Source organism: Hibiscus syriacus, unplaced genomic scaffold, assembly GCF_006381635.1.
Source record: "Hibiscus syriacus cultivar Baekdansim isolate YM2019G1 unplaced genomic scaffold, ASM638163v2 tig00110931_pilon, whole genome shotgun sequence".
Taxonomy (NCBI): Eukaryota; Viridiplantae; Streptophyta; class Magnoliopsida; order Malvales; family Malvaceae; genus Hibiscus; species Hibiscus syriacus.
Genome location: NW_024062918.1, coordinates 408,227 through 427,470, shown reverse-complemented (window position 1 = coordinate 427,470; position 19,244 = coordinate 408,227). Strand labels below are relative to the sequence as shown.

The following is a 19,244-nucleotide window of genomic DNA, read 5'->3' as shown; positions in this document are numbered from 1 at the left end:
TTCAATATTATTAATAATAATAACATCACAATCATGTTTTACTTTTGATTTTTATAATTTTGTTGAGGTATGCAAATTAAGCACGTCTTTATATTATTATTATTATTATTATTAGAAAGTCAACTTAACCTACAAATTAAATTTCCATGTCTTTGTACTATATAAAACATAATTTATTTGTCAAATTTCATTTTATATGAGGTTAGGAAAATCTCTGACCGTCATTCTAATTAATGACATGCATGTATATTGAAAGTCAAATTATTTTTAAGAATTTCCGTATATTAATAATATCGAATTAGTTATTAGTCAAGTGGTTAATTTGTTAGCTTAACAATCTTACTGTCTAAGAAAGAGAAATAGTCAACTTTGTCGGTCCAATCCAAACAAAGTTAGCAACAACAACATTATTATTGAGGCAAAATTCTGTGAGTTCAGTAATGCCATCATTTCTTCATTCATGCGTAATTGTTTTCTTGAAATTTAAAATTATTATTTATTTTAAATTTTATGTATTTTTTATTAAAAATATGTTTTCGTCTCTTAAAATTTTATAAATTTATTTATTTTTAAAATTTTAAAGATTCATCATCTAATATAAAATCATACGCCTGTCTATGTGCATACATTATATCAATGAAAGTAGTTTTTTGAAATAATTTAATAGTACCGTTTTTTAAATTAACACGAATCTCTTAAAATTATATTAAAATATTTTTTGAATAGTTTAGACGATTATAAAATAATATATGTTCAAAACTTTTTAACAAATTAATATTGTGCACACCCTACAGACGAATTTACTTAAATCCAGAATCTCTAGAAAAAATAATTCATATACTCACACCAATCACTATTATTTGTCGTGGATGTCATTAACCAAATCTCCACCGATGACATAGCCACCTGATGACACAATCACTGTTATTAGTCTTTGAAATCGTTTCGGTCACCGTTACCAAATGTTAATTTTGTGTAAAGGGAGACGGGAGAGAGTGCTATGGGTGAGAGAGAGAGAGAGAGGGAGGGGACGAGGGTGTAGATTTTTTTTTGATTTTTTTTATAAATATAATAATTTATTTTTAAATTTTTTAAAATAAAATCTTCAAAAATATTTAAATATGACATATGTTAATTAACGAGATTTTTTAACAACTGTTATGATCATGACAATTAAAATGATAACGTTTATAACATTAGACACTTAAATTGACCGAAAAATAGTTTAGACACATAAATAAAAAATGGTATAATTTGAACACTTATAAAATATAAAGTCTTTTATTTTACTAATTATTTTTCAAATAAAATTTAAGTCTAATCATAAATAAAATCTTATTTATTATACCTACTCTAATATTTATTATTAATTATTAATATATATAATTAGGGTATAATTTTTGTTTTATATTTTTTTATATAAAATCATAATCAATATCCTATCTCTCAGCTCAAAATTCAGTAATCAAAATAATTTTAATCAATATGTTACAGCAGAAGGACTGCCTGGAGTGGTTTCTTCTGTTCTAATAAAAAAAAAAGTATTTATATTTTCGTAATCTTGTTATGTAGTATTACATTGTATAATCTTATTTTCTTCAATCATAATTTTATATTCATATAAAATCTGACTTTTGACACCACTTTATTTATTTATTTTTAAATTTATTCATTATGTGACCGGTCACCGGCGGCGCGAACAATTAATCTACTATAATAAGCAGAGCATTGAAGTCGTTTAGGTACTATAGAGGAGTGCAGTGCATTGCCGTGCTGTGGAAAACCCACTCTTTCTGTCTCTTACCTTTGTTTTTACAGTTTTGATTAAGATCGCCCTAAAGCAAATATAATGGAATCCAACGAATTTGAACATCTCTTTCTTCTTTGAACTGTCCCAAAGATCCTTCTTTTTCATCGTTTCTGGATACCCAACGCTCTCGACTTGTTTCAGCTTCCAGTTATTTTTAAAGTTTTCAAGCTCCAACTTCTGCTTATGAAGTTTGGGTTTTTAATGGACCTTTCATTTGAAGTTGCAAAAATGGAGATGGGTTCGGCGTTTTATGTTGTTTAATTGTTTGTAGTGAGAGAAACCACTTGTTTCTTTGGTTAAAAATAAGAGTGTTTTCTGTGTGATTTTAAAGCGAGATGGTGTTTTTGCTGCTTTGTTCAATGGGGCCACCGATCAAACGAAGGGCTGGATTGAGAATAAAACAGGCGGGTCGAGGATCATACCGTGGCAGCTAGAGGAGGGCTAAAATTGAGTGATTTAAGTGTGGTGTGAGTATTTGGTTTTAGAGTGCAACAGAAATCTGTGGTTTTTTCTTTTAGTTGAAGAACAATGGCGAATTCTTCTTTAAGGCAGTTTTTGAAGAGTTTTTGCACCAATTCACCTTGGAAATATGCTGTGCTTTGGAAGCTTAGGCACAGGAGCCCCTTGTAAGTTTCTCTTTTGAGTTTAGTTGAAAGAGATCATGTAATAGTATTAATGTTTGCTAAACTTAAGTTCAATTTGTTTCCATGTCTTGATGTAGATATCTTGGCTGAATTCTTTTTGAAATACTACTATTTTTGGGCATAAACTGCTCGTGTTGGTATTTTTTAATGGCAAATGATCTGATAACATATGCTCTGAAACTAGAAACCTGATGAACTTTTGGTATTCTTCATGCTAGTAGAATTACTCGTATGATTAATGCATCTGTAATTTTGGACTATACTTGTTTTCTTCTTCTTTTAAATAACGAAAGTTTCCGTTTAGAATGATGTCATGAGTCTCGTGTTGATTTCAGGGTTTTGACCTGGGAGGATGGGTATTGTGTATATCCAATACCAAGAGAATCTGTGGAAAATATCTCAACTGATGTTTATCCCAACAGTGAGATTATCCCATCACACTTTGAAATGAACATCCCTCATGGTCGTTTTGGAGGATACCCAATTGGCCTGTTGGTGGCTCGTATGTCGCATCTTAAGTATGCATGGGGAGAGGGGTAAAATTTGGATCTCAACTTTTAATGTTTGCTGTAGTGTTCATTTCTTGTGATACGATTAACAGTTTTGTTTTACTTTGGGGGTTATTAAAGTTTCCTTGATTGTGGCTCTTCCTGAAGGAAAGCTTTGCTTCAGGAAATTTATCATGCAGGGCCTCTGGCTCTCATGCTACCGTTATCTCATATTTATGATCATGCACCTACATCTGTCTCTGTTTCTTGGAAAGATTTACCGAGCCAAACTTTGCTCTTACAAGTTGATTCTTTGGTGATTGAAACAAATATTGATTTTGCATCTCTACATTGAACAGGTTTGTTGGTAAAGTAGCATATACGGGGAAGCATTGCTGGATTTCCTATGACAATATTTTCACTGGCAAAGCTGACTTGAAGTTAGCTCCTGAGGTAAGTTTCTATTAATGATGTATGATACATTTAAGATGGTTGAGTTCTGCAAAATGATGGATAACACATACTTGAACTTACAAATATTGTATTTTTTAATTGCTAGTGGCCGGAGGAATGGTTACTTCAGTTTGCATCAGGAATCAAGGTGATATAATCCTGAACTGCACCTTACTAGCCAGAGACTGAACAGAATAGTACATTAGGGGGCCAAATTGCCAAACTTCAAACTTGACAGAGACCTAGGAAGTGTTTAAACCAAACAAAATGGGGGTTAGGGCCTAATTTGTCTAATTTCAAACTTCACTAGAACCTAATAATTATTTAAACAAAAAATGGGGAGCTTATGGTTAACTTGGCTAGTTTCAAAATTAATAGGGACCTAAGAAGTAATTAAATCAGAAAAAATTGGGGGGGGGGGAAGGCTTAATTAACTAGCTTCAGAACTATTGGGACTGAAAAAGCAATTACACTCCATTTATACCTTTAAAATGGATGTTATGTTGATAATTTGTGATGTTCCTACAGACAATTGTGCTGGTATCTGTGCTTCAACATGGAGTTCTGCAGCTTGGTTCGTCGGAGATGGTTTGTATCGGTTTTTTGTTTTCCTTCTGAATTTGTCTTATTGGCTATGATAATGTCCATGTCTCTCTCAGTTGTACACTTGTAGTCACCTTAACTATATACAAGATCACCAGGATGGTTTCAAGCTCATGATCTCTGAAAGTTGTTATTGAGAGTTGAGATCCATATGAATAGCAAGAGCATTAATCAGTGGTGCTCGGATAGGAGATAACTTATTTTCCTTACCCCACCACAACTACTAATCGACAATCTGTACGATGTTCCATATTATATCCTTGCTTTTAAACTGATACATGTCTTAATGTGAGTGAATTTTTGCGCGTCTTAATGTGAGTGTGAATTTTTGTGCGGAAATTGTCGGGTGATTAGATTGAAGTAATGCAGGTGTTGCACTTGTAATATAACTTTAACACACTTGGATTTGTTTCTCTGTACATCAACAGGTTGCTGAAGATTTGTCTATTCCTGCTTACATCAAAGATAAATTTGCCTGCAAGAACATTCACACCCAGTTAACATATTCAGTAATTTTAAGTCCGTTCGAGAAGTTAGAAGTCTCTTCAAGTGAATTAATCAGCCCGCTGAACTCTGAAGATTCAAAGGCTGTTGACAGTGTTGAGCCCAACAAGCTGTTAGCTTTAGATCAGATTGTTCCGCTGTTAAGTTTTCCGAATGAACTACTGGTGCCTGAAATACATTTACCGGAGACTCTAGAAAATGCCAGTGACAGTAGGATTAGAGTCCAACCAGTTAGCCTTTGTGAATTACCATCGCCGCTAAGCCAATCTGTAAGTGTCGACCAGCTTGCAATAACCGAGAGTGAACTGTTCGGTTTGTATTGCCTTAAGGAGGAATTGCAAGCTTATCCTGAATGTAATGTTTACAGAGCCGGAGAGTGTGGAGAAATCTTAGATGAAGTTACAAACTCTTACCCTGCTTGCTATTTTCTCGAACCATCTTTTGGAGACTATGAGATTGATAATGCCGGTTTCCTTAATTTTCCCAAAGAACGTGAATTGCACAAAGCACTTGGACCAGTTTTTGAAAGACAGGGAAATCAATATTTGTTGGAGTCATCGTTTTTGAGTGAGGATGCATTTAGAGATGACATTGATGCAAAAGGAGGCGATGCAGGCTATCTGTTGCAAGCTGTGGTTGGCCATGTATATGATGGCTCTGTTGATATTGCTAATAAATCCACTAGCATAATGACATCTACCGGACAACTTCCGGTGCCCTCTAGACCTCAAAGTGTAAAGACTGATTCATATTCATCAAGCAGACTCATGTCTGCAGTTACTGGTGGGGTGAAAAGCAATCCTTGTTCTAAAATTTCAGCTTCTTTCAAGAGTTCAGTAAGAACGATAACTGATTATGAGAATCCGGCAAATGATGACCATTACACACAATCTAGAAAAGGGAAAAAACAGTCCACTGTCAGAAAGAAAAGGGCTAGACCTGGCGATAACCCAAGGCCAAGGGATAGACAGATGATACAGGAACGGCTTAAGGAGCTTCGAGAACTTGTTCCAAATGGTCCTAAGGTCGGTACTTCCTCAAGTTATTATCTGTTTTTGCTTCTCACTTGTCACTCACATTCTCCATCTGTACTTTTTTACGCTTATCGAAATAATCGATATACTTTTCTGATGAGTTCAGTATAGCATTGATGCTCTTCTGGACCAAACCGTTAAACACATGTTGTATTTGAGGAGTGTGACCAAACAAGCTGAGAAATTGAGGCAATGGGTGGATCGTGAGGTATGTAAAATCCTTGTTAGTAAAATTTAAATTTAACAGTTGCATCTGTGGAAATGTAAAATTTAAACGATCGTTAGATTTCTCCAACTTTGAGAGCCATGGAGTAAATGTGAAATTGTTATGTAGTTCCAATGTAGCATGAACTTATGATGATATGAAGTTGAAAGGCAATAAGAATTTCGAATTTACAGGTATCTGATCTCAAGAATATGAGGTTGTCTGTAACCAAAGATGGTTACCAAAACGGAACAAGCTGGGCTTTTGAGATTGGAGATGAAAGGAAAGTATGTCCCATCGTTGTTAAAGATCTTGCTTATCCAGGCCACTTACTCATAGAGGTCAGTTCTTCGTGGCATACACAACGAAAAATTATTTAATAAAAGAAGAAAATATTAAACTAATAACAAATTTATCAACTACGTCCACTGCAGATGATTTGTAATGAGCATGGTCTGTTTCTAGATATTGCTCAGGTGATCCAAAGCTTTAACTTAACAATCTTAAAGGGTGTTATGGGGAGCTGTTCAAACAATACATGGGCTCATTTCATTGTTGAGGTACCAATCATTTCAGATAACTTTCATGTTTTCCGACGGAAACAATGTTTACAATGTCGTATATCCGAGACAATTTAAACTTCTTGCAGGCTTCTAGTGGCTTCCACAGACTGGATATTTTCTGGCCTTTGATGAAGCTTTTACAGCGTCAAAGAAATCCTATCTCGAGGAATATTTAATGGTGAAAAACCATCTATAGGAACCTCTGGAGTGTAGCGATCGATCATATCACTAAGACCAAGCTGCATGCGAAAAGTTCAACATTTGTGCACGGCATGTCTGGTAGCTCGGTGGATAACCAACCCGAGCAACAGTGTAGGCTTTCTTGTGGCCATCGGGTGTATATATGACCTATGACTATGGTAAGCCCTTGTTCAGAGCTTAAGTTGATCTCTAGGATGTGAATTATTTGTGTTGTCTTCTTTGTTGTTTCTCTAATCTACTCCGAGTACTGTTTGTTGTTGCTAAGTCACGAGTTCGTGCTTTGTTGAAAGAATAAATTACAGTTCCTCTCTCAGCTTTGCTTAATCTTATATTTATCTTCAATCATCTGCCATTACATTTATAGAAGCCTTATAAAAGGAGAACAAATGATAAGAACTTATCACCCAATAATACCCTAAATGTTCCAGTTAAACACAATCCATAACTGTTCATTCAACCCCATTAGTTTTTGCGCAAAGTTTGTCTAATACATGCAAGTAGCATCATGATACAGATTTCAAGGATTGAATAAATTAAAGCTGAAGTTTTGAAATGGCCAACAGCCACCTGCTGTATACCCTCCATCCACACAAATAACCTGTCCAGTGATGTATGAGGCAGCTGGAAGGCAAAGGAATGCCACCATCGAAATCTCTTCTGGTTCGCTATCCTCGGCATTGCCGTTCCACCTATTAGCCTAAGGAACTCCACAACATATGCAGCGTCTGCCTCCTGGAACAGAAACGAATCGAATCTTAAAGGTCTTAAAAAACATGTCTATGCTTACTTATTGAGGTGGAGGTAATTTACTGGTTTCGTAATAGATGTTCTAACAGCCCACGGCGAAACCGTATTTATCCGAATGTTATCCTTTGCCCACTCACATGCTAAGCTCTTTGTAATTTGGTTAATTGCACCTTTGGACGCCGAATAAGCTGATAACCGAGGCAGAGCCATTGAACCAGCTACAGAGGAGATGAACACAATACTTCCATTTCCTGATGCTTTCAGGAAAGGATGTGCGAGCTGAGAAAGATGATAAGGAGCCTCGACGTTGGTAATCATTACAGTTGTGTAGTCTTCCAGAGTTTGTTCCTCGCAAGGCTTGATTATAGTGGTTCCTGCATTATTGACCTGCGGAGAAAATTCGTTTCAATCACTTATTGACATGGAAGGAAAAATGTTACTAGGATTCGGATATGAGTAGAGACGGCAGTAAAATATTCTGGATCCGTCACTGTCTTCAGATACAAGTGTTATTATGGGTATATTGGTACGATTATGTTTTCTCTAAGACTTTTGTGTGTTTACATCAAAGAATCATAATAAGGAAGGGTGGATGACAAGCTTAACAAAATGAGTGAACAAGTAGTCCATGAGTGCAAAATTAAGAACTAAGGACAAAATGAGTGAACAGTAGTCCATGAGTGCAAAATTAAGAACTAAGGACAAACCTGGGTGGTTAGAGATAAAACATATTCTTAGAACTGAAAAAAGATGAAGAAAATATTACGAGGATGCTGAGTTTGCCATCAAAAACAGATGAGGACAGTCTCCATAAGCTTCTCTCTTTGCTCTCTGCAAGAAAGGTCAAACCGAACCAGTCACTTAAACCCTTACTCTGCCATTCTTGTAACTTTTCATTAAGCTCTGTATGATTCCTGGAACATGTATGAACTACTGCCCCAAGTGTTGCTAGTTCTCCCACAGTTGCATATCTGACAGACCATTGAACCGTCTATTCATGAAAGGAACCTATAAAGAGGTAACAAAACAAGAAGATGGATAGAAATGGAGGTGGTCGAACCCTATGCCTCTTGTTCCACCAGTGACAAGGGCAGTCATGCCGTAGAGACCACCTTGATTCTTAAAACCTGCTTCTTTTCAGCCATGTTAAACCAACCACTGTAACTCTTTGTTTTTTTGAATGAAGTGAAAACACTAACCACTTCCGGTTTTAATGGTATAACCTGAAACGTGGATAAAATAGTTAATAAGAAATGCTCATTGGCTATTGTCAACCAAAACAAAGAAAATTAAGAATCCAGAAAAAGACAAACCAAAACGTCGAAAAAATCTACCAGCTATGTAAACTGGGTTTCAAATTTTTCTCCTGGAAATCTAGTCTCTGACTTCCCCATTTTAACTTGATCCAGGGCAGGATTGAAGCCAAAAAGACTCGACTGTTACAAATGCTATAAGAATCTTTGACAATGGCTGAAAAATCTCAAACCCCATTTACCATGATTTGATTCTTTCATTAAAAAAAAAAAAGCATTGCGAGGACCTATAAAAAGTAACCTACACTCTCATTTTTGGTGTAGAAAATTTTCAAAAAGTAGTACGGTTGTTGGAGTGAAATTTGGAGGTGAACATATAATGCCAATCCCACACAAATTAATTTCTTTGACTTCGATAAAATAAAAAACTACTTTTAGGTGGATGAAAAGTGTCGTTGTATAATGTAGAGACGTACGAGAAAAAAAGCAGATGGATACTTAGAGAAATTTGAACTTTTAGAGCACGCTTTTCGGTTCTAGACACTACAAGCTTTTGTTTTTGTATTATAAATTTACGATGAGTCGGGAACATCAGCATGCCCCAAAACGTGACTGTTTTTTGTCCAAATGTCTAATGTAAAGTTAGCAGGTCTATCCAAAACATTAGCTTAGAAAGTAGAAAAACATGTCTATGTCTGATTGTTGCTTTTTCTACTGATTTAAGATTTTATGCTTAAAAAATTATGATTTCTTATACAACGATAACGGTGAGTATAAACGATTGTATAGTAAAAAGAGATAAAATTAAGATTTTAGAATTCATATAAAAAATTCTAATAAAAAAACTATACGCATAGAAAGATAAATTCGCTATTTTAGAAAAAGAGAGAACTAGATTATTGTAACTATGTGCGATGTGAGATTAATCAACTCACTTTAACTCTAAGTCTAGCCTATATTTATAGGGATAAGTTTTAATACAAAGGAAACTTGCATAAAGACTATTCAAGTTGAGTTTCCCATTATTAGTCAAAATCAAATTGGATTCAACAAATCCACTCTATTTTCTCTATTTTATTTGTTTACTATGCGAGTGACATCGAACTATTCGGGTCGAATCTAATGAAATTTGAATCAACAACTATAATAATCTCCAACTTTACATGAATTCTCGATGAAGAAGCTCTCTACCTCTTCTATAAAATCACTTAAAAGATATTTTTCAATAATTAACATCGACCAAATCAAACGGTATTCAAACTTAACTATAGAAAGTGACTTAATCAATATATCTATAGGGTTGACATGAATGCTAATTTGATCACAATAATGTTATCAAGAGAAATAATATCGTATACAAAATGTTATCAAACATTAATGTATCCCGTCCTTTCATGAAACATTTGATTATTTGTAAGTAAACGACACTCTAACTATAAAAAAAAATAATGTATTGATCTAAAGCTCTTCGTTGAGTTCACCAAAAAGTCTATTAAATCAAATTGATTCTTTACAAGCCTCGGTAATTGTCTTGTACTTGGTTTAAGTAATTGATAAAATAATTGTAGTCTGCTAAGTGACTTTGCAACTAATGTAGCCTCCAATATTAAAGAAGTTCCCCGTGATAGATCTTTATCAAGATTTCATGCAAATTAAAATTAACGAACCCAATGAATCCATCTTAAATTATTCCAAAGTGTAAACAAACATAAATAGTACCTTGTAAGTATCTCAAGATCCACCGAATTTTTTAGTGTTCTTTATATGATACTTACCGTTCTGATTATATATGATAAGTCTGGACTAAGGCATACATGAGAGATCCCATTGGATTATAATATATAACCTGTGATATGTATTCCTATAAATCACTTAAAAAGATATTTTCAATAATTAACATCGACCAAATTCAAACGGTATCAAACTTAACTATAGAAAGTGACTTAATCAATATATCTGTAGGGTTGACATGAATGCTAATTTGATCACAATAATGTATCAAGAGAAATAATATCGTATACAAAATGTTATCAAACATTAATGTATCCCGTCCTTTCATGAAACATTTGATTATTTGTAAGTAAAACGACACTCTAACTATAAAAAAAATAAGTATTGATCTAAAGCTCTTCGTTGAGTTCACCAAAAAGTCTATTAAATCAAATTGATTCTTTACAAGCCTCGGTAATTGTCTTGTACTTAGTTTAAGTAATTGATAAATAATTGTAGTCTGCTAATGACTTTGCAACTAATAATGTAGCCTCCAATATTAAAGAAGTTCCCCGTGATAGATCTTATCAAGATTTCATGCAAATTAAAATTAACGAACCCATGAATCCATCTTAAATTATTCCAAAGTGTAAACAAACATAATAGTACCTTGTAAGTATCTCAAGATCCACCGAATTACCTTTTAGTGTTCTTTATATGATACTTACCGTTCTGATTATATATGATAAGTCTGGATAAGGCATACATGAGAGATCCCATTGGATTATAATATAACCTGTATTCAATTTCATCATCTAATTATGGAGACAAGATTGATGAAAGTATGAAGTGCGCTGCTAATGAAGTATCAATAGGTTTAGTACTCTGCATATTACACTTGCAAAGGACTTTCTCTATATACTATTTCTGACTTAGATGCAACTGACATGCTTTTCTATTTCTAAAATTCCAATCTCGAGTATCTTCTTTATTGTCTCAAATTCATTATTAATTTCTCCTTATTTTGGATGCTATCATTATGTAATCAATATAAAGGAAAAAGAAAAATCCATACAATGTCTAGAAAAAAAAAAAAAAAACAGGCTACTAGTCAATCCTTAAGTATCAATCAGAACCTAAAGATTAGAGGGATCTGAAAAGATTGAAATTTTCCATCTCTTCTCGCCAATGATTAAGCCTCTATGCCAAAGCAAATTTGAAGCAAGTTGAATCGATTGAAAAGATCTTGATACTTTCAGCCTTCTTTCGGGTCACAAGGCGAAGAAAACTAAGACCAAAATCTGGTTCTATCCTAATACTAATCCAGGACGAGCCTCGTTATAAGCTCCCGAGTTAGATTTCACCAAAAATTGGGTAATTACTCGGAATTCTTGTTAGACACATGCCCTCCGCCGAAGCATCCTCGAAAAAATTAATAAAAAGCTTAAGGGCTGAACTTCTCTTACCCCTCTTTTTCCGGCCAAGACACTTTAACTAAATCTGTTCTTGCTTCTATCCCTTCCTATTTCATGCCAACTGCATGCTCCCCAGCCATATCTGTGAAAAAAATGAAAACTGATTCGTTGCTTCATTTGGTGTTCAAAATATGCGCTAGTAAGTTGGGACACTCTCTGCCAACCATTATCCCGAGGTGGCCTTGGCTTTCGGAATATTTATCTCCATAACAAAGCGTTCATGATAAAATTTTGCAACGCTTTTGTTCAACGAATGGTCCCCTTTGGATTAAACTGCTTCGAGAAAAGTATAATGTTTCTGATCTTGTGCCGGAATCACTCGCACCAACTGTTCACCTTTTTGGAGAGCACTTGCTAATATTTGGCCAACCTTCAGAGGACGCCTAGCTTGGTCGGTGGGGATGGTCCAATGACTCAGTTTTGGCAGGACACTCGGATCCTGGATTCGGAGACACTTTGACAATGGGTTAATGCAGGTGTTACCATCGAGGATGATCTCCTTATTCAAGATGTAACTTCGATTGATTGCTCTTGGAATTGGAACCTCCTCCATCATTTGTTAACTCCGGTTGTGCTCCCGTCTCTACAGTGTTCACTCGCCTAAACCAAAATGGTAGTGATACTTGCTTCCGGAATGATTCAACAAAATGTCTATTCTCCATCGAAAGCGCATATGCCAGTCTCAATAAAGATCAACGGAACGCTCGCCATCCTATATGGAACCAAATTTGGAAGCTTGCTGTTCCCGAACGAGTAAGATGCTTCATTTGGCTCGCCTCTCATAACAAGCTTCTTTCAAGTGAAACTCGTTGCACACGAGGTTTATCGCATGATGCCTCATGTTCGTACAGTGGTCGTTGCACACGAGGTTATCGCATGATGCCTCATGTTCGTACAGTGGTTCCTCCTTGGAATCCATGTTACATATCCTGCGTGATTGCCTAATACAACAAGCCTTTGGTCGTTCCTTCTCCAAGGCCATCACCAGCCCAAGTTCTATAACTATCAACTGGACGAATGGCTTATTATCAACCTGAATTACAACAAGGTCAGTCCCTTATCAGATACTCCTTGGAATATTTTGTTTGCTTCGACTATATGGAAGTTTTGGAAACAGCGCAATTCCTCCATCTTTTGCGACAAGCTCATCCCCAACAATCTCATGATCGATACTTGCACCTCCTGGGCGAAAGCCTACTACAATAACCCAAAAGTTGTTTCATCAACTAAGGAGGTTAGAGTGAAGTATTTTCAATGGCAGCCCCACCATGGATGGATCAGCATCAACATCGATGGAGCTATTTCTTAAAACGGTAACATTGGGTCAGCAGGTGGTATCCTCCGAGATCACCATGAAAACTTCATCTTAGGCTTCAGCAAATATCTTGGTATCACAACGGTCCTTCAAGCTGAATTATGGGGAATTTATGAAGGTCTCAAGTTTGTATGGGTTCAAGGTTTCGAAAAAGTTTTGATCCAAACGATAGCGCTGATGTTTACAATCTAGTATCTACTGATATCTCCGATAGTCCATTTTCTCTAGTTCGAGCTATTGCTGCCACTATCAATAAAGCTTGACTAGTGGATATCGTCCTCATCCGTCGTGAGGCTAACAAAGCTGCAGACAATCGCTAAAGCCTCTATATCTCTGCTGACCTTAATGATCTACGCAGTTGTTCCAGATTTCTTGCGTAATGTTCTCCATAGAGATCTACATGCCCCCTTATGGCCGATTAATCTCTTCATGATGTAAAGGTCATCTCTTAATTATTAAAAAAATAATATTAATAAAATTCACGGTTGAAATATTAATTTAGTGAAAAAAAATCACAAAAATCTTCATTATTATTTGATTTAATGTAAAATAAGTGTTCAAACTATATCAAAAGTTAACTTTAGGTCTCTAAAGAATTTTTTAAAAATAAGTGATTAATGTTTTTCACATTATACTTTTAGGAGTCAAATGTTTGGACGTTACACTTTAAATGGTTACGTTGTAACATTAATTAAAAAACATGTTAAATGACACATGTTACTATTTGAAAATTTAATTTAATAAAAATTTTATTAAAAAAAACATATTTTTAAGAAAGCCTCGTCCCCTCTACGTCATCTCCTTCCTTGTGCACTCCCTCCTAGCCCCAGCTCCCTTTGCTCCCTCTTCTTAATACCAATTAAAACTACCCATTAAATTTAGGGTTAGGATTTAAGATCCTATCCATTAAATGAAGGGTTAGATATTTAAGGGTTATGTATTTAGAGATTTGGGATGATGACAAAAGCGATGGCTGGTCAATGAGTTGGTGGTAACGAAGGCGGTGGCTCCGACCACGGCTATAAATGGAGTTTAAAATTAGATATTTAAGTTTAGGTTTTTTTTTTAATTTTAAAGAAACTGATTTTTTAAATAATAATTTTTAATTTTTTAAAAATAAAAATTTCAAAAATAATAGTGACAAGTGTCAGATACAATATTTAATGGTCGATACAATCCAAACACTTAAAAATAAACGTTATAAATATTAGACACATAAAAGTGTAACGAAAAAAATATTAGATATTTTTTTAACGAAAAAATTTACACTTAAAATTAAATTTAGATATAGTTTAAACAATATTTTTATATTGACTTTATGTTTTAAAAAAAAAGTTCAATTACTTATTTTACAGTAAATCAATAAATCTTAGAACTTTGTGGGAACCAACCTATCCAGGAAACCACAAGATTCTTGAGTTCAGACGTGGCCTTATCCAAATCTAAATCCATACTAGACACATGCTTAGATACAACACCTGCTATCCACAATCTAATACCTCGTTTTTATTTATCTGCCGATATAAGCTTGCCCCCATTTCCTTGCCAACCTACAGCAGCCAATGAATCTATTCACAATGGCATCCCTGCATCTTGCAAACTATGTACACAACAAATCTGAAACAGTCACAACTCCAGGGAGTCCACTGTCTTCCCGTTATGCCGTGGCAGCGCCCTCAGATCAACTGTTCTGTCGAGGACCAACATCAAGAACCAAAAGAGATCTCTAACTGTAGTGGCAGTTGGGGATGTTTCAGCTGATGGTACCAACTATCTAATCGCCGGTGCAGCCGTTGTTGCTCTGGTTGGAAACTGCCTTCCCAATCCTATTCTCCGCAAGGACACGTACTTAACCTATCTTATTCCTCCTTAAACTCCAGCTCTTTATTATTGTGTATGGAAACTTCATGTTTGTGGAAACTATGTTGTGTTTTTGTTTTGGTAGATGTCCTGAATGTGATGGCGCTGGTTTGTTCGTAAAGCTGGAGTTACGTGAGGGCAAATACTGCAAGAAAGGACCAGGCTCAAATCGTTGTGCTCGTTGTAATGGCCTTGGCAAATTGAACCAAATTGACAAATGAAATGCCTTTGGCAGCCTTGTCTGTTTTCTGAATTTAATCCAAATGTCTGGTGTAAAGTCTAAAGATCCCATCTTTATACTAAATTCTCTCTATGCTTCATTTTGTATGTTGAGGATTTGATGTTTAATCAATTTTTAGATTATTTTTCTTCCTCTTTTATAGTCCAGGAAAAAGGGTTAGTTTCATTATAACATCTCTCCATTTGGTAAACTACACCAAATACCACCAAATCTATGTATCGTTATACTATTGAACTTTCAAATTTTCCCAATTATAGCATTTAATTTTAATTTTCGTTTCAATTATACCACTGAATCGTTAAATCATTAACAATCGATTAAAACATCATTTTGGTGAGGTGTCGATGTCAACCACATTGGTAGCCATTAACCACAACATCATGCTATTAACGATTTAACAGTTCAGTATAATAGAGTTGAATATCAAAATTCAGTATTAATTGACAAAATTAAAAGTTCAATGATATAATGATACAGTGCCTAAAGTTAAGTGGTATATGATGTAGTTTACCCTCTCGATTTTTATATTCTTGCAAATCTGTCGTGAAAATCCTTAAAATAAATTTTCATCTCAAAACTCTAAACTTTTCATAATAGCTGAATAGGTCCCATAGCTTTAACAATTAATTTTCAACTTCAATCAAGTATAGAATGATAAACATCTAATCTTTCATAACCCATCATCAATTCAATTGAAATTCTTAAACCCCAAATTCTATCTCCTACAATTTATAACGTATACTAATCAAACCCATAAACTAATTGTATCAAAGTGTAGAGAATTTATTGGAAAACAAAATTGAATTTCATGTCTAAACCTTAAATCCAACACAAAAAACTTGAAAATCAAATTTAGAACTTGCTTATATTTTCTTGCGAGTTCACGACAACAAAAGCAAAGTTGACAAATCTCTTGAAATTCATTTTCTTTTAATTCAGTCTTTTTTACTATTAATACTTAAAATGAATTTAAAATTTATTTGAATGCAAAATGACCATTTTTCCATTAAGGTCCAGTGTCCTACTTGTAATTTTTTTCATCCAAAGGCTGAATTATATCAATGAGTATGTAGTTTACAACTTTGCCCTTATAAGTTTTCAAAATATCAATCTTGTTCTTTTTAATCTAATGATTAATATTAACATGGAAATCATCTTAAATCAAATGGTCCTTATTAAATCATACCATTCTTAAACATAGGAAATGAATTCTTTTCCCTTGCTCTATTATCTAGCAAAATTTTCTAAATTTTCGATTCATTATCTAGCAAAATTTCTAAATTTCGATTCAATGTGATTACTTGAAATTTTCCTGAACTTTAACATTTATAGCTTTCAATACGATTTTCGTACAAAAAACCACATAATATCGAAACCTCATTGGGTAATTTATTCATTATGAGATAAAATTATTTTCAGGAGAAATATAATTTTAGTCTCTAAACTTTTCACAAGTTAACACTTTAGCCACCAAACCTTTATTTTATTCGTTTGGTCACTAATCATATTTTGGGTATTACAGGTTAAAAAAATATTCTTGGTGTTACTTATGCAATTGATGAACATGGCGAGTTCATCAAGAACATCACCAATGACAAGAGAGCTATTGTCATTGCATTCAAATCAATCAGCTCAAAACTTTTACCAGCATTCTCGGTAGTAGGACAACACTTTGACTATGGTAGTTTACCAAGGCCCCCTGAAGTTGTTGAGCCCCGAATATTAGGATATTGATGCCCAGATGACCCAATCCTAGCACCCAGCTAGTGATGGGCATCGGTCAGATGGATCAGATTTTCGATCAATTGATCCAACTTAAAAAATACACTCTCCACCCAAAATTGATCCGATCCAAAAAATATACATCATTCACCTGATCCGAATTCAATCTGATTTTTTGAATAAAATTCAAACTTACTTAACCCAACCTGAATAATATATTTATTAAAAATAGGGATTTAATTGAAAAAAATAATATAGAGAGACATTATTGCAACTATCCCTAAATATAAAGGTAAAATTAAATATTTTTTTCAAATCGAATATTTTTACCCAAAATCCGAATCTGACCCAACTCGTACACAATCTCTAAAAAAAAAATCCAACGCAACCTCATCTCAATTTTTTTTAAAAAAATCGACATGATCTGGTAGGATTGGGTTTTAGAGATTATGTTTGGGTCCCATGCCCATCTATACCCAGCCAAGGACAAGATAGACAAGAAGAAAAGGAAAAAAGAAGCACAAGGCAACCACATCAGCTATAAACGAAGACCACTGAATTCGATTTCTTTTCGAGCTTAAATTTTATTTGCATGCATTTCATTTCTTCTTTATCATTACATATTTATTGTCATTGCATTTTATTACTACATTTGTCATTGCATGAGGAATATGCAATCTTTAAGTGTGGGGATACACTGAAAACTGATGAATACCTTATCTTAGAATGTGTAAAATAGAAATTTGTAGTAAATTTGAAGGCTAATAGGGAGGAAAAAGGAAAATTCTACGTTTGATGCATATTATTGAATGAGTACTCAGTGAATAAGTTAGAGTAAAGTATTCATTACATTACCAGATTTAAAGATAAACGAAGTTAGGGAGTCCTAATCGAAAATGCCATTTAAAAAAACAAAGTATGATAAAGAAGCAAATTAAGATAAGTTGGAGTAGGCTTGATTTTGGAGTTCACTTCAAGAAGGTAGAGGGCTCCGCATAGCTTAGCAATACCAATTACCTTTCCGAGTTCGAATCTTGAAATTTTAAAAAGAAAATAATTAAATTGGGTATGACAATGCAAATCAATAGACAATTTGCTAACATAAAAAATGTTGCAGGCGAGATTGGGAACATAGAGAACATAATATTCAGATTTATCCTGATGGAGCCACTTCCTGCAATATTAAACAAAGAACCATCCACAGTTCGAACATGAGATGAAGACTCTACAGCTTTAAAATAGTGAAACAACTTGAGATCTCTTACCATGTGGTCACTAGACCCGGAATCCACAATCCACGTACTAAATTGACTTTTATTAGCCAATTGAACAAAGAAAATACTACCTTCAGATACCGTGCACGTTTGTTTTGAGCCAAGAGAGGTGTTAAACTGGCCAATTTACAACCTAATATGACAAATTTTGAAGAATATATACATGATGGTTTATGTGTTACGATAAGGGATATCTACTGTCCAAAAGAGACAAAGCATGATTGATTCATTAGTGAAGGGGAAAATATCCATCGATACAATACCATCATCCCTAGTTAATCAAAAAAAGAAAAAATCGAAAAAATGAGTGTCATTTCTATAATTAATTAATTTTAAGTATTATTTCGTTAAATATACTTAAAATGTATTATTTAAATAATTTTACATATATATATTAAAAAAGTATGTTAACGTGACTCCACATACAATAGACATGGACTAATAAATAATCCACGTGTGGCATAGTGATAAGCTCATGTGACAACATATAGGACAGAGGGAAAAAACTTAGAAAACCAAAAATCAATGTAAATCAATTCAAAGTTCATATAAAAATAATCTTATCTTATCTCAATGATTAAAAAAGTATTATTATTTTTAAAGTTTATAAATTCGAACACTAATGATTTGAAGAATAATTAGACATTATTCGTTGTTAAATGATTAAGAATATTTATAAAAAAAAATATTACTTTTTGTAATCAACTTACCTCTATAACGGCAGACTCATCCCTATCTTATTATATTCAATAGATTTTACTTGAGAGAAATATCATTTAGAAAATTTTAACCTTTAAGATAATCTTCAAATATTAATCTTTTAGATAATCTTTAATAACCGATTCAAATACTCTCTCAGGAATGTAAGTAGTAATTATTAATAATTTGGTATGATATCTTGAATTTTTATCAATTAAGGGTGGGTTCTAATATTATTTACATCCCTACTTATCATCAAATCAAGGCTTGGACGAGAAAACAAGAGCATTTACTGTCTACTTTTTTCTTGTTGAATGGTAAGGGGATATTTTCCATTTTCTTGACGTTGACAAGACAATGTTGAGTACAGAAATCTTGGGAGAAGCAGCACGTTGTAATGGAGTAAACATTTATGTATTTATTTTCATTTTTTCCCCTTGTTG

General features: G+C 34.0%; 1 protein-coding gene and 1 pseudogene across 1 annotated transcript; one reads left to right on the top strand and one right to left on the bottom strand.

The window, feature by feature from the left end:
* Positions 1-1,742: 1,742 nt before the first annotated feature.
* Positions 1,743-6,847, top strand: LOC120146827 (transcription factor EMB1444-like). The gene is made up of 10 exons (XM_039160323.1): positions 1,743-2,436; positions 2,790-2,990; positions 3,302-3,395; positions 3,502-3,543; positions 3,924-3,983; positions 4,427-5,527; positions 5,643-5,744; positions 5,936-6,082; positions 6,176-6,301; positions 6,391-6,847. Exons 1-10 carry the CDS (start codon positions 2,339-2,341, stop codon positions 6,478-6,480), a joined length of 2,061 nt encoding a protein of 686 aa, XP_039016254.1. The 5' UTR covers positions 1,743-2,338; the 3' UTR covers positions 6,481-6,847.
* LOC120146829 lies at positions 6,802-8,479 on the bottom strand (annotated as a pseudogene).
* Positions 8,480-19,244: the final 10,765 nt, after the last annotated feature.